The sequence below is a fragment of the Stegostoma tigrinum genome, chromosome 21 (genome assembly GCF_030684315.1).
Source record: "Stegostoma tigrinum isolate sSteTig4 chromosome 21, sSteTig4.hap1, whole genome shotgun sequence".
NCBI lineage: Eukaryota > Metazoa > Chordata > Chondrichthyes > Orectolobiformes > Stegostomatidae > Stegostoma > Stegostoma tigrinum.
The window spans coordinates 22803974-22819489 of record NC_081374.1 but is presented as its reverse complement, the minus strand read 5'-3'; the positions used below and the strand labels follow the sequence as shown (position 1 = coordinate 22819489).

Here is a 15516-nt window from a genome sequence, read left to right as displayed (position 1 = left end):
AACTGCAGAAAAGAGACAGTTCAATCTCTTGAAGACAGCTTTCCCCATACACACTCAATAAGAGTATATTGGCTTGTGTCAGCAGGCAAACAATGGAAAGGATGTAACTTAAAGCATTCACAGAATTGAGCTCTGTCCATATTTCTCCTACTCAACAGACTTCGACTCTAATGGCAATGTGCATCTAACGACAGCAGCTGGACTACATGGTTGAAGAAGGCACCTCACCACCACCTACTCAAGGGTAATGAGGGACAGACAATAAATGCTTGTCTAGCCAACAATGCCCTCGAATGTATTTTAAAAAAAGAAAGATCTTGAGAACTGTAATAATGGCTCAGTCCTGAGGTTATTTAGTATTCTTCTCTGTATATGGGTTATGACAAATTCTGTCTTTTTTTGATATTCTTTCTTTTGGGACGAGTGAATGAATAATTATTGATTCTTGTTTATGAAAATTATGCTCAACTTAGTGAGGTTGATGTTGATGGATGATTTCAGATAAAGGTTGTTGCTTCATCTGACAAGAGCCTTTCATTTATGATATGGTCACGATGATTCAGACCAAACATAGCAAAAAGTGGCTGATGTGTTGTTAGCTGTTCAGTCGATTATTTGATAAATAATTTAAAACTCTAACCCGAAAGCAAATGGAGTACTTGGAGGCTGTCAACTTTGAAGTTGGATGAGGTGTTTTGTTTTCCAAGACCAGTGAAATTTCACTTCAAGTAACTCCCAGCAGTATTATTGATTAATGAGAGATATTGCTTGCACCATCTGTATAAATGTCCTCTCCGATATTCACTGCAAAGCAGTAGCAGACTGCACCACTCAGCATTTTACATACACACAAAATGCGCACACTGTTGCATCCTTAAACTGTTCCCAGATAAATTATGGCCATTAACTGAGGAACCATATATTGCTAACTTGATTATGTCTGGGTGCATTTTGAAAGCATTTATGTGACACTTGGCTGAAACTGCATGTTGATAACTAGGGGACTGAAGCTTGGTGTTTTTAATTGTGTCAGCTACATTGAGTTTCTTTTTGAAGTTTTCTCACAGCATGGACTCATAAAATTCCTCACTAAATTTTAGCAAACCTGCCTTGTTAATTACCTACTCCACTCCTATGGCATCCATCCTGCCTGATTCTAGCCCTGTTTTACCAAGCACCATTCCCCCGAGAACTTGGCATTCACCAGAATGTTTCCCTGCTGCCCACATGATGTTTAAAAAGCTGCTGTGAGGCCTGATGAGCTCAGGCATTCTGAAATTGTCATGCTCTGTGATGGATGCTCAATCTGAAGATATCAGAGTAGGGGAAGATGATGCTGTAAATCTTCATCAAGGGTCTGATGGATAGGGTGATCCAGAGGAGAGGGGTACCTCATCCTCTTCAACAGCCTACTTGCATGCTTTGTTTGTCCCTGCAACTTTCCAGACCAACCAACTGTGCATGGCTTCTGTGCTGCTTCATCACTTGGCTGGGACACCTCACCACATGTACAAGCACTAACAGTTGTGTCACCCACTTGTATGCTGTCCCTCCTTTTCTCTCTTTCCAGAAGAAGGAAGTATACAATAGGGCAGAAAGGTTCTGTAAAGGGTGCAGGGATGCCCAATGTCAAGCTATATACCCACTGTGGGGAGGGACTCCTAAACCCCTCAGGAGAAAACCAGGACCACCCCTTAAGGAATGCCAAGACACCCGTGATCTGTCAATTGAGCTGCCAGTCGAGTAAGTGCCACTCTTCGTTCCACAGCAACTCTCACATTAACCTTGGAGTCAGGGTCAATCATTGCACATTCTGCTCATCGGCCACAATGCCGCCTGTCGCTTCACTCTCAAAGATGCCAACAAAATATCCATGACCTCTGAGGAGAACCTGCCTGCTCAGCTCGAAGACACCTCTTGGATCTCTGAGGAAGAGTATGTGGAGAATTGACGAGGCTGCCTCCTGCATCTCCCAGCAGCTCAGATATTAGCAATTTGGTGGGAACAGCACACTCAGTGTTTGGGAACACAATCTGGTGAGCATCTCACTGCAAAAGCTAGCCAAGGAAGAATCGCCCTAGGCCATTGGCACACTGAGAACTGCGGAGACCAACCACCAGCCAGGAGAGGTCCCAATGGTATTGGCTAGCTAGGACTTTGTCCTCATGGACAAGGAGATACAGGAGTAGTGGACTGGTAAGTAGGAAGCAATGGCTCTCAGAGGCTGCAGAACTGCACTACGCTATGAGGCCCCATTTAATCATCTGGTCTGCCTCCGTAGTCTGACATCTTTAGGATCTGCAGGAGAGACACAAACGCCATTACACCAATCATTCATTTTCAAGACTGAAGGCGTGGTGACAGGGACTGGGAAACCTGTGCTCTTCAGGAGTCCTTTAATCACTAGCAGACAAGGCAGTGCCAGGAATCTGATCCAGGCTTCTCAGAAACATCCTCTCACAACACTCCAAAGGTGGCTGTATCCTCCACTTCCACTCTCCCTCAGCCCCATCTCCAACCCTCTAGCAGAAAGACCTGCAACATTACCAGGGCCATCCAGGCACACACACCATGCCCCTGCTGGGTTTGCCTGACCAAGGCTACAGACCAATTGGCTTCATTGTTGAGCAAACTCTCTTCGTCCCAGCTGTGAAACCTGAGACAACACCAAGATGTGGCGAGAAGGAAAGCAAGGGAAAAAAAATTCTTTTTTGGGGAAAAAGAACCGAAAGAACTATGAAATCAGAGCTGACAGTTTGGATTCAGTGGCCCTTGTTCAGAGGGCACCTTGGTGGCATGGGAGGCAATGCACTGTACATGAAGTATCACATTTGCATAAGGGTGCATAAAGATGATTTGTTTTTCAGTATATAGGTAAGTTTGAGTCTCTTCATAGCCCTGACAGTGCCAGCATGATACTTATCTTCATATCAGTATGTGGTGTACCATGATTTGATGTCTATGTTGAGAGCTTGTTACAACACATGGAAGCAAGATAGAGCAATGGGTTCTGCTGATATTAATAACACTCAAGTAAAATGTGCCTGTTCCTTTAAAGGCCTCTGTGCAAAATTGTTGATGTGATAGCAGTGGTCAATAATGTGTGGCAGGGAGCCAGTGCATTGAGGATGACCAAGGAGAAGGGACCTCACAGGGGATCCTGTATATGTCTGTACGTAATATTGATCTTTCAGGGGCCTCGCTTTATGTCTTGCAGTTCCCTCCCCCAAAAAGGTCACAACTCTTACCATCCACTGCGGTGTGATCATAGCCATTTTCTTCCCCATTTGTACACTTTTTTGATTCCCAGCACAATAGAAGGTGACAATGAGTGCAGTGGCTTGCAACCACTGCCTCTGTGTTGGTGAAATCTCAAATATCCGGGTCCTCTTTCTGAAAGCTCTTTCTACAAAGTCCATAGGCTTTGCACCGCTCCACCAGCCCCCCAACCCACCCCTGCAATCTGTCTGCATGAGCTTGTACTTGCCTACCTTCCCTTGCCACCCATTTGGACTAGAATTAGAGGCTACATTTGTGTTACTTCTCATGAACCATTCCACTGCCTCCGTCCCCTGAAGACTGCCTCCACAGACTTCGGTGAGTACTACTCCCCTGTGAAATTGAGACGTGACTTTTTTTCTTTTCCCTTTCTCCACATGTAGTATATAGATAACATGGAATGGAACAGGAAAGTTGATGTTTTGGGTCGTTACCCTTCTTCAGAAAGTTCACGCTTCAGGTCCCAACCCGAAACGTCAACTCTCCTGCTCCTCTGATGCTGCCTGGCCTGCTGTGTTCATCCAGCTCCACCCTGTGTTATCTCTGACTCTAGCATCGGCAGTACTTACTATCTCCACGTGTAATGTGTTTGCCACGTAAGCTGCTGGCTCGTGGTGCAAGGTTTCAGACTGAAATAGTGCACGGCTGTACAGCAAGATGACCTACCACTTTACTGAGAACTGCTGGCCAATGAGGCAAGCTGCCTGGTTGTGTTATGGTGCTACAAGCAATGTAAGATAAGGCATGGATGCTGTAAGTTGACATTTTAGCAGCTTTTCGGTGCTAGTTGCCGGTATGCCCTGCATGCAGCTCTGTGGTGCCAAACCACTCCGTAAGTGAATCAGTGAGATGAGGTAATGAGGGTTTGGCTATTATTGGATGCCAGTGCCCAAGGACCAGTCTCTGAGATGCTGTTATGTGGTGAGGAGCATGGAGGCATTTCACAACCAGTGGTAAGCTGAAGCCACCAGGTACCCTGCACTGACTTCCAAGTTGACAATTCTTGATGTCCGGTTTACTCACAGTTGGAGCTGGAGTTGTTAACAGGCAAAGGTCCTACTTGGCTGGCAAGAATCTTGATTTTCTTGATTCTTTTTAAGACAACAGTATTGATATAGGCCAAGATAGACTTCCGACATGATTCTGCCGCATTTCTCACCATAGTGTGCATCGTTCAGGCCCCTGTAAGCAGCGTTCCCTTGAGTTTTCCCTGTGCAAGGGACTCTGAAGTCCATGCACAGCAGTGACTTTGGAAGTAGAACTCCATAGTGCAATTAGCATGCTAACTCCTGACTGACAATCGAAGCAGTGCCTTTGGAAGATAACGGAACAGATTAAACAAGTTTGGTATTGTTAACCATTCACGAAGGGAAATTAAACAGAAGAACAGTGACAAAGGTAGGATTCCCATGAATGGTATTTGTCTTGTTCTTCTCTCTACTCAACAGATGTGCTTAATCAATGTGGAAAGGAGTCAACAGTGAGATTTTCCTCTTTGGCCTGGATAACATAGCCAGTGTTTGTGCTCTTTCTTTTCTGGTAATTGCTTGTGAGCTTTAGTAATACCCCAAAGCAGCAATATTGATGATTTAGAAATTCTGAAAGCATGCAAGTTCCTGTGAATATTGGAAAGCTTCCCCAGTTATGTCTGGGTGCTGTTTAAAATGCCAGCGGTATCACAATATGGTGCTGAACACACTGTGAATTTTGCAATGGTAACATTTCAGGAGCCCCTGAAAGAACTCCTGCTTTGCAGTTTGAGTTCTTGTCTGTAAACACAATGGGGCTGGTTTTAATATAACGACAGCCTTGTTTGTGCTTAAGAATTGGGCTGCTGTGCATGTGTATCTAGCCTGGAAGACAACTGGTCACTGCTGCCGCTTTCTATTCTTTAGCTGTTTGTCTCAATGTCATTACTGTGCCTTAAAACTCCGAACCTTAACAAATCTATTACATGGGTGCTTTATAACATCTCCTTTGAAAGTCCACATACAGATCATCAACCACATTATTGTTGTCAATGATGAACATTTTCTTACTGGTAAATTATTAAGATCCAGTGGTGTTGGTTTGGTTGTTTGTGGAAGGCTTTATAATGACTGCTGTGTCACACTCTGATTGCTTTATTCATTCGTGGCTAGAAGGCATCGCTTTTAGGCAGGATTTATTGCCCATCTCTAAGTCAACCACATTGCTGTAGGTCAGGAGTCACATGTAGCCCGGACCAGGCAAAAATGGAAGATTCCTTCCCTAAAGGACATTCGTAAACTAGATGCCATTTTTCCAACAATCAGCTGTGGATTCTTGGTTATCACTAGATTTTTAATTCTAGATTTTTTTAAAATTGAATTCAAATTCCACCAACTGCCATGGCAGGATTCAAACCCAGAATGTTATCTTGGTTTCTGGATTAACTATCCAGCGTGAATACCACTAGTCCATTGTCTCCTCCTAAATACATTTCAATATTGGAAAACCAACACAGATAAAGTTTTTAAAAGGGGCATGATTAAAGGATTGAAATAAATGTTAAATGGGAAAGTCAGATGATGATTTGCAAATACCTTGTGATATTCTGTGCTCTCTTTCAGGGCCAATTATCCCAATCCTGGATGTAAGAGTAAAGTGTCTGTATTGGCAAACTCTGAAAGGGAGTGGACATTAGTTCTCCCTTAGTGTCAAAGCTACTTACTGGTCAGAGCAAAGATACACTGTATTTTAAATTTCGGAAGGTTGACTCAACATTTTGCTGCTGCTGCTGCTCCTGCTGCATTTTGTATTTTAGTGCCAGCTTTTGATTAGTGATAGCATTCATGTCTCTAGGTGCCTTGTTCCCAGATTTGAGCACTTGATCTAAACTAATAGTTAAATGCAGTACTGTGGGAGTGCTGAATTAACAAAGTTGTCAATTTGAGATACGCTATTACAGGTAAATATTTGACTGTTTGCATTGTCAGATCCTTGTGAAAAATTCAAATCAAAAGGTAGGAATTAAAGGGGACCAGATAAGGCCTGAGATTGTCTTCCATAAAGGTCAAAATCAGATTCTTTTAAACACAAAATGATAGCCACATGATCTGATGTTAGCTTTTGATTCCAGATTGATTTATTAACTGAATTTCAATTTGCCAGCTGACACCATGGGATTTGAACTCATTCCACTGGAATAGTCATGCGCTAACCTGACTCTTTCACACTGCTGTTATCTATGCTACAGGCACCTGAAAATCAACCAACTGAAATGTTGCAAAATTTCTTTGACGTGCCATGGATTTGAAAGGTGCTCTACAAATGCAAGTGTGTTTCTTTGCAGCCTTGAACATTGTCAGACAAGAATGGAATGAATTTACTTCAAGAATAGGTGAAAATAAACAATATTTAGGATTATATTAAATCTGCTTGACATTAATCCTGCTGCAATCATTGCTTCTAATGAACACCCACAATTGGAGAAATTTTCTACATTAAGTTAGTTGTGCTGAAGTGCATTTTGCTTGAGATTTTCTTTCTGCAATTAACACAGCATTTCTTGCTTCATTGTTTGAGACAGTCCTGCTGTCAAATTTCTCCACAGACTGCCATTTTTTGGTTGATCTGGCAGGCAGTTTGCTTCAGCAGCACGGTTAGACTGCTTGTGCCTAGTCTTCCTTCCCCAGCAGAGGATGGAGCGACTGTGAGGTTTGATGCCATTTGCAATTCAAAATTCAAGCATGATGCTCCATCTCATAGTTGAGTCTGTCAAGGTCAGTATTTTGCAGGTCTTGAAATCTTAACAAGATTTTGGAGCGTTTTTCAGATTCCGTTCCTGGAACAGCAGAGTCAAAAAATCTGTAACTTAAGCAGTCGCTGAAATGAGTTCTACAGGGGTTCTTTGTGCAATGTATTATTGTACTCAATTGTGCTGTAAATTGTGGAATACATGATTGTGCTATGGTTTCCAACATAATCAGCCAATCCATCATGGACGGTTCAAGCAGAGGCAAGACAGTATTCATTTGCTGGAAGAGGATAAGTTTAGCGTCAGGTCAGCACGTAAACCTCTCAGCCCAACTATAGACACCAAAATGATTAAAATCCCACAAACTGTTACTAATGTAAGTGTTCACTTGGGTAGGTGAAGCAAAGGGACAAAAAACACCTTCAGGGTAACCACATCTTACTCTGTGCAGACCATCTATCGATTGCACTGTAATAGTTTTTTTAAGCACTTTCTTTTACCAATTTTACGGGACTAAGCATAATTTTCATCACTGTTTAACAGGGAATGGTAAATTACATTCATTTACACTCCGAGCTGTGTATGTTTAGGGTCACGTCTTGGGAATTGAGACACGAAAATGAGCAATTCATTGCACGGTGTTTCATTCATTGAAAGTATTGTGAAGTCCTGCACCCAGACGGTAAATTTTTAAAGTCTATCCCAGAGAGTTTATTTACTGATACGTGAAATTGTTTTCGAGATCTAATGGAAATGATTTTCCAGTTGGCAGATTGGCTCCTTCAGGCAGATGTGGGTAGTGCGGAGTCTGGGAGATTGGGATGCAGCGATTCAACCCACAGCTTGTTCTTTCACCAATCTTTGAGTTTAACTTTGTATTGAATCACATTAGATATTTGACCCAGTTAACAGTAGAAATGCAGTTCTTGGAGATATGTGGCTTTCCTGACCTGCTAGGAAATGATCAGATTGGATGGAATACTAACTTTGAACCCTGTGCAATCTTACTCCACATCAATGGACTTCAATGGAGAATAAATTTTGGTAGACTGTAAGGAAAAATATTTCTACATGAGCAGGTTTGTTGAAATTTCCCCAAATAACCAATTTATTTCTCAAATTTCTTGATTGGATTATTTTTATTGGCAATTTATCTTTCTTTGGATCAGAACATGGAGGATACTTTAGTTCACAGGAAAGTAGCCATTTCAGTGTTTGCAACAGCACAGAATTAATTATCCCAAAAGCATTTCAAACAGTTGAAAGATCAGGATTATTACAAAAGAAATAAAGAAAATAAAAACAGTATTAAGTATTTGACCATTAGATTCTGCTCCACTATTCAGTATAATCAGGGCTGATCATCCAGATCAATGAAGGAAAATAAAAAAACTGCAGGTGCTGGAGATCTGAAACAAAAACAGAAATTGCTGTGAAACTCAACAGGTCTGGTAATGTCTGTGTGAAGAAAGCAGAGTTAACATTTCGAGTCTGATGACACCTTATCAGAATCTTGTCAAATGCCATTTTGTTGCAGTTATTCAAAGGCTTAGTGAATGGGTATTGCAGGTTATTTTCAGTGTATTAACTTAAAGCTAACTAAAATGAAATGCAAAAGAAGTTTTTATATATTCGGTGTTGTTGGGTGATTTTTCAACAATTAACAACACATTTAAAACTTGGAATGTTCCTCAGAATATTATTATTTGAAGCAGGACCACATATATGTATATTTATGTACAGACCAATAAATAATGTTCTGTTAAAACTCGACATAACAAGAGCTAGTTATCCCGGTTTAAGATTGTACTTTGTACTTTTTTCAGCTTTAGTGCACATTTAACTATCATATTTGCCTCCTGATTCCATGATGTTCACTGAATGTTTCATGTACAAATATCTTACATTTTGGGACCAAGTTGTGTGTAATTGTGTGAAAGGAAATCAGAAGAGTGAGTTGTTGGGTAGGCGTACTGGGTAGGCTGTTCACTTATATTTTTAACAGTGAATGATGGCATCATAAGTGGTATTGGCTAAGATGAGTTATAAAATTAACACCAGTAGGTACAACCATTAGCTCAGCATGCTTCAGCTGGTGTGTCATTTCAGCTGTGCACATTGACTACTATGTGAAGCCGAGTTAATGTGCTATGAACTTCAAGATGACTTGGTGATGTTAGCTCTTGTTATTTATCCAAAAACAAATTTAAAAATAATAGAAACATTATAAGAATAGAAGGATGTTACTCAAATGGTTTGCCAAAGATTGCAGCTTTGAAATAAAGCAATGCTGGAGAGATTGTTTATACTAAGAGATGCATTTTCTGATATGTTAGAGTTAGTTATCAATATTTAACATGTTTGCATTTTTATGCAGACATTTTTGCATAAAGAATAAACTTATTCATGCCTACCTAAAAACTCATTGAGGAAAATAGTGCAGGAAAAAGCATAAGATGAACATTGCCTGTTGAGTTATGTTGCATGGAGTACTTGGCACTTCAGAATCAATCTGTTTTTTCCAGTATTTTTACAATGAAATTGGAATTGCAGGAATTCTGATACCTTTATCCAGACCTTTGTATGAAGGATTTTCAGTGCATAGTTATATCATTTAGTTATTTCCCAAATGTTATTTTCCGTAAATATATGCAACCTGAACGTTAGGCTAACCTCTCATAATGCACATAAATATTTCAGCTTTGTAAATCCTTCTGATAGAGACTCCATTCATTATTTTACTTGATTTTGTTTCTCTTTTCTCTTGTTACCAATTCTATACAGTATGATTTTTGCATAAAATTTTACTGCATGTAGCCATACTTTGTCATAATTTTCTTGTCAAGCTAGTCAAAGATAAATGTTACCACTGCTCTGCCGGAGGAAAATATTGTCAGTATTTGCATAAAATTGTGGAAACATGTTTCCAAAAAAAGCACAGGGCTTACTTAATTGGATTTTATTTAAGGAAAAGAATGAATCATTCCTGTCCTGAAGGCTGACTGAATTTTACCAGGGTTTAGCTGAACCATGACAATATGAGAAAACTGTGGTTTCTCCCTGCTTTCTGCTGTTTAGAGGTTTCCCATAAACTTTTGTGTGAAGGTCCCACAAATTTTCTGTAACTCTGTACATTGACTCACATTCTACAAGTATGGATGAGAATCATTGTTTGAAGAACAAATCATGAAGGTTCAGCTGAGGACAAGATTAGCTGAATGTGATACCTATTTTTTCAGCAGTCTGCTGATAGTTTTGAGATTCCTAATTTTAATACTTGAGCAAGCTATTCGAGAATGAACAATACCCATGAAACTTCTGGTCACTATAATTGGGCGAGATGGTGTCTTGGAGTAAAATAATGTGGAAAACCAATGAGGATAAAAGAAAGTTCTATTGTGCTGCTAAGAAGATTATTGATGTTGTTTAATTCATACTGACCTATTGAGTGTGACAATGAAGTCTTTCTCTAATTTTATGCAAGATTTGTACCTTCCAAGGTAAATTGCTTATTGCCTGATGAATTGTTTACGAAGTATCCTGATCCAAAGATATATTTTTACCCAATAGTTTTCAAATATGTGTGAATCCTCAGAAATACATACTTGCACAGACAGTACCTCTTAAATGGAATACCAACTGACCTTTTGAATACCTGCACCAATAGTATCAATATGTGTGCATAGAAAGGATTTCTACCTGAATCCTGATCCTTTTTGATTTTCTACAGCCGGGTGAATTTTGCAGTGGCTATCTAAAATGCTGACAAGAATGTTAACTGTAATTTTGTTTTACTACTGTCAATACTAATCTCAATAGTGGCATTAAACTGGGTGTTCAGTCAATAAATGATTTGTAGTCGGTTGGCTCGCCGAGCTGCTTTGTTGTTCTGCAGATGTTTCATTACCCTGTACCCTGTAAGTCTCAATCAAATTAGTGGTTTTCTTCACCAATGTGGATGGAAATGGGTGTCCTTTTTATATACTCACTCATGTCCATCTACATGGATAAGGAAAACCACCAGTTGTATTGGGACAACACCAGGATCCTGGGACAGACAAAGCAGAGACAAGCATGGGAATTCCTAGAAACCTGGTTCTCACAAAGAAACCATCAATAAACACATAGAGTTAGACCCCATATACACTCCATTGCAAAGCAAAACCGGAAGTGAGGTAACCCAGCTCAATGGACACCAGAGTTTAAGTAACAGCTGGGAAAACACAATGGTGCTTCATCAGAGACTGCACTGATGATATTACCCAGCAGGGTAATGAAACGTCTGTGGAACAACGAACCAGTTCAGCGAGCCAACCAAACATGACATTCACAATCCGAGCTCCAACTCTATTCTAAAAACAATAAATGATTATCTGGTTCACTTGGGCAAAAATGAAACTTTGTTATTTTGGAATAAATTGATGTCAAATCTTAAGGAACTCTGGAATTGAATCTGGATTAATCAAAGACAAGTTGCACTTGCTAAGGTGCATCAATAGATACTGTGGTCAATGTGTCAGGAACACTTCCAGATATATATTCATGATATCATAACTGCATCAAAGCTTGCGACCTAAGAATTTCAAGGTATTGTACTCTGTCTTACTTCAGATGACTTGAACCATGATGTTCTAACATAACCACACTCCTCCGCTGTGTAAACTAGGATCTTCATACTGGCTCAGACTTTAAGCACATATGAATATATTTTTGACATAAAAGTTAAATCTAATAAATGTGTGTTGGGTACTTTAAGACTGCAAGATCCATTCTAGTTTCTTATGTTTGTGGACTTACCATGAATAATGTCATATCTGCCAGAAGCAAAACTTCATCAAATAGTTCTCAGATTTTTCTAAACATGATCTCAGTTGAACTGACATTCAAATGAACGTCAGGCTAACATTTGATTGTGATATTGTCATTAGTTCTCAAGCATTAGTTCATACATTTTATAATGTATTTTTGAGGCTTTACTTTCAGAATGACATTTCGGTATGTAAGGTTCATGATTACTCAAGGATGAGTAAATGGAGATGCAAACTGAAATGTAGGCTAATGCTGTCCAGGAGGCATTTTATTTATAGCTTTGTATGTATGCTGGAGATTTAAAACAAAAATGATCGTATCAAAAGCACTTTGCCTATTAAAGCCCAATACAATTTATTTCTTTTGCAGGATGTTGCAACAATGCAATTCTGTGCCAATAAACTTGACAAGAAAGATTTCTTTGGAAAGTCTGATCCTTTCATGGTTTTCTATAGAAGTAATGAAGATGGAACGTAAGTATGTTTTTAGGTTTGTTGAAGCGATGAACAGTCTTTCAAACAAATATTTATTTTTAGAAACTAGCATGTTAAAATTAAACATCGACCTTAAGTTGTTCTCTATGATTCTGGCAATTGATTTTCATATTTTAAACAAGTTCTGATGTTAAAGGATTTTGTTTGAAGGACCGCCTGATATCACTTGTGTTTACATCTCAACCTTGCGCAGTGAGCTTTATGTTATCAGATTTACACATGGCATGAGACCTACTAAATCATTTGGAGTCAAGTGTGATTATCCTTATACTGTCCCCGATGTGTTATATATCAGCACTTGGGAGCTCCCTGTTTAAGGGATACAACCCAATGCTGTTTCATGGATGTAATTGTCTGCAACAGTAGTTTAGAAGATGAGTGTTTGGTTGGTAAAGCAACTATATGGAAAATAGAGAGGTGATGTGGATATAACGCAAGGTTTTCAAATGTAACAGTGCAGCTGCTGATAAATGATGTTTGTCCTTTTGGGCACCTTTCTCACAAGCATGTGCTACAAAACACATGGAAAGAGGTAGCAGCCCTAGTTTGTAATGCTCTTTCTGCAGGAGTGTATAGCGACAACCTATGTTTAGAACTGCCACGATAATCATTGTTATATGTTCACTCTTTATTAAAGAAGACAAATCAAACAAAATGTAGCTGCATGGTGCATGCATATGCTTAGACCCTCATGGGTTGCAACATGACCACTTGGCTGTCACGCTCAACTCTGTGTTCCTCCATTTGCAAATCGAGTGCACACAGAACAGAATGGAGCAGAGATGCTTGAGAATATGTCTTATGATGTGCATTCTTTTTGAAGTGACTACCCTGTAAATCATTAAGAAGCCATACACAGAGTAGAGAAAATTTGAGACTAAATCTTCCCCTTATGGATTTGTTAATTCTACCCTGCTTAAGTGTCCATCTTGTCCCTGTACATGCACCTCATTCAAGCATATGCTCAAGCTCTTAAGTAAATAATGTGACAAAAATGCCTTTCCGACATGATTCAAGCCTGTTTCTGCCTGGGTAAGTGAGGGTAGGTTTGATTGCCCAGCTTGTTTCATTCCATTTTTATTCCCCAAGATGCAATTACAACTGTTTCCTGTACAAAGCCATTTTGTTTTTCCTCATGGCATCTTTCACCCTGAACATCACAAGTACAAGTAATGCAAGGCGTACATGGTTATGCGATGTGGTATAGGGTACAGTAAGCAGGAGCAGGTAACACTCACAGATGAGCAGCAAATACTTGACAGGAGATTTCAATATTTCTCAACAACAGGATCCTTGTATTCTTATCCAGATGGTCAATGTTTCAAAAATGATGCTATGCTAGCAACCATGCTTAATGCAGTTATTATGACTGTTCAAAGGATTTATGACAAAAATTGAAGTGTTCATTGCTATACATGTGAACTTGTACGCAAGATTTCTCTTTGAGAAATTAATGATACCAACATGCCATTCTACAGTAGAATTAGTAACAGACTCAGTTGGAATAGTTTTGAAAGACCAGTGCGGCGTTCTAGAAATTTCATGTTGCGATCTTCAGCAGCTTTTCTTTTCTAGTTACAACATGCTGTGTGATTGGTTAGAATCATTAAGTGTGACCTTTCTGGTTTAATTGTTGCCAACAATCTGTTCCCACTTACGGTAGTAACATGCTAAATGAGTACAAGCATCATGGGCACGTCTGGAGTAGATACAGATGAGGATTGCAGCCTCTGTATGATTACACATGTGGGCCCTCCAGCACTCCACAAGATTAAGTAGCAGATGGGCAGAAAACAAGCAAGACTGTGCATGCACCATATGATGAATTCAATTGTAACACAACTGGATAAGCACAAGCAGACAGAAAGCCATCTCCATAGGGGAGAAGGTGGTGTAGTGATAACATTACTCGACTAACACTCCAGAGACTCCAGCTAACACACTGGGGATATAGGTTTGAATCCTGTCATATTAGATGATGGAATTTGATCTCAATATTTTTCTTTGAAGTAAAAACTAGAATTAAAAGCTAACCTAATATTGATTAGCATTGTGAATTGTTGTTAAAAAAACACATCTGGTTCACTAATGTTCTTTAGAGAGGGAAATTTGTCTGACCAATGTGTGATACTAGACCCACAGCTATGTAGTTAACTTTTAACTGCCTGTCTGCTACTCAGTTCAAGGAGCAATTAGCGATGGGCAATAAATGCTGGCCCGGCAGCTATACCCACATTCCATGAACAAGTTTTTAAAAGGAAGCTTCCATTACCAACCAGTAATTTCACTTATTTCAACCACTTGGGAAGAATCTAGAAATAGAACATGGCAAGATCCAAGGGGAACCAGAAAACTGACATTATTGAGAACAACAGGAAAAGAATTTAATTTCTTAGCCCAATTCTTTCTGCTGATTTAAGTTGTACTCGATCAGATTCCTCATCCATCTTGAATATAAGTTTTTGGGCTTTTGAATGTGAGCTGTATTGTATTAAGACAGCAATTACTTGGTAAATGGTATTGAATTCTTTAACTTGCAGTTACTTTTTCTTTCCTAACTGTAGGTGAATTGAATTCAATGTCCTTGGTGCCAATAAAAAAAGGAAATAGATAGAGTGTTTGCACCTTTCATAACTTGAGGTTTTTCTCAGATATCTACCTGTGAATGATGTATGCCTGTTGTGACATAGAGAAATGTGCCAGACAATTTGTGCACAATGAGGTTCATATAACATAGAACCTAGAACATTACAGCGCAGAACAGGCCCTTTGGCCCTCGATGTTGCGCCGACCTGTGAACTAATCTAAGCCCATCCCCCTACACTGTCCCATCATCATCCATATGCTTATCCAAGGACTTTTAAATGCCCATAATGTGGCTGAGTTAACTACATTGGCAGGCAGGGTGTTCCACACTCTTACCACTCTGAGTGAAGAACCTGCCTCTGACATCTGTCTTAAATCTATCACCTATCAATTTGTAGCTATGCCCCCTCGTACAAGCTGATGTCATCATCCTCGGAAACGGACTCTCACTGTCCACCCTTTCTAATTCCCTGATCATCTTTGTCTCTATTAAATCCCCTCTTAGCTTCCTTCTCACCAATGAGAACAGACCCAAGTCCCTCAGCCTTTCTTAATAAGGCCTTCGATCCAGACCAGGCAACATCCTGGTAAATCCCCCTGCACCTTTTCCAATGCACCCACATCCTTCCT

General features: G+C 39.8%; 1 protein-coding gene across 5 annotated transcripts in view; it reads left to right on the top strand.

Moving 5' to 3' along the window:
• LOC125463008 (copine-8-like) overlaps window positions 1–15516 on the top strand; it is a 636730-nt gene that overhangs the window by 361025 nt on the left and 260189 nt on the right. For all 5 annotated transcript variants that reach the window (XM_048553605.2, XM_048553606.2, XM_048553607.2 and 2 more), the window contains one exon: window positions 12176–12279. In XM_048553605.2, coding sequence (XP_048409562.2) covers window positions 12176–12279 — 104 coding nt within the window. The remainder of the gene's footprint in view (window positions 1–12175; window positions 12280–15516) is intronic.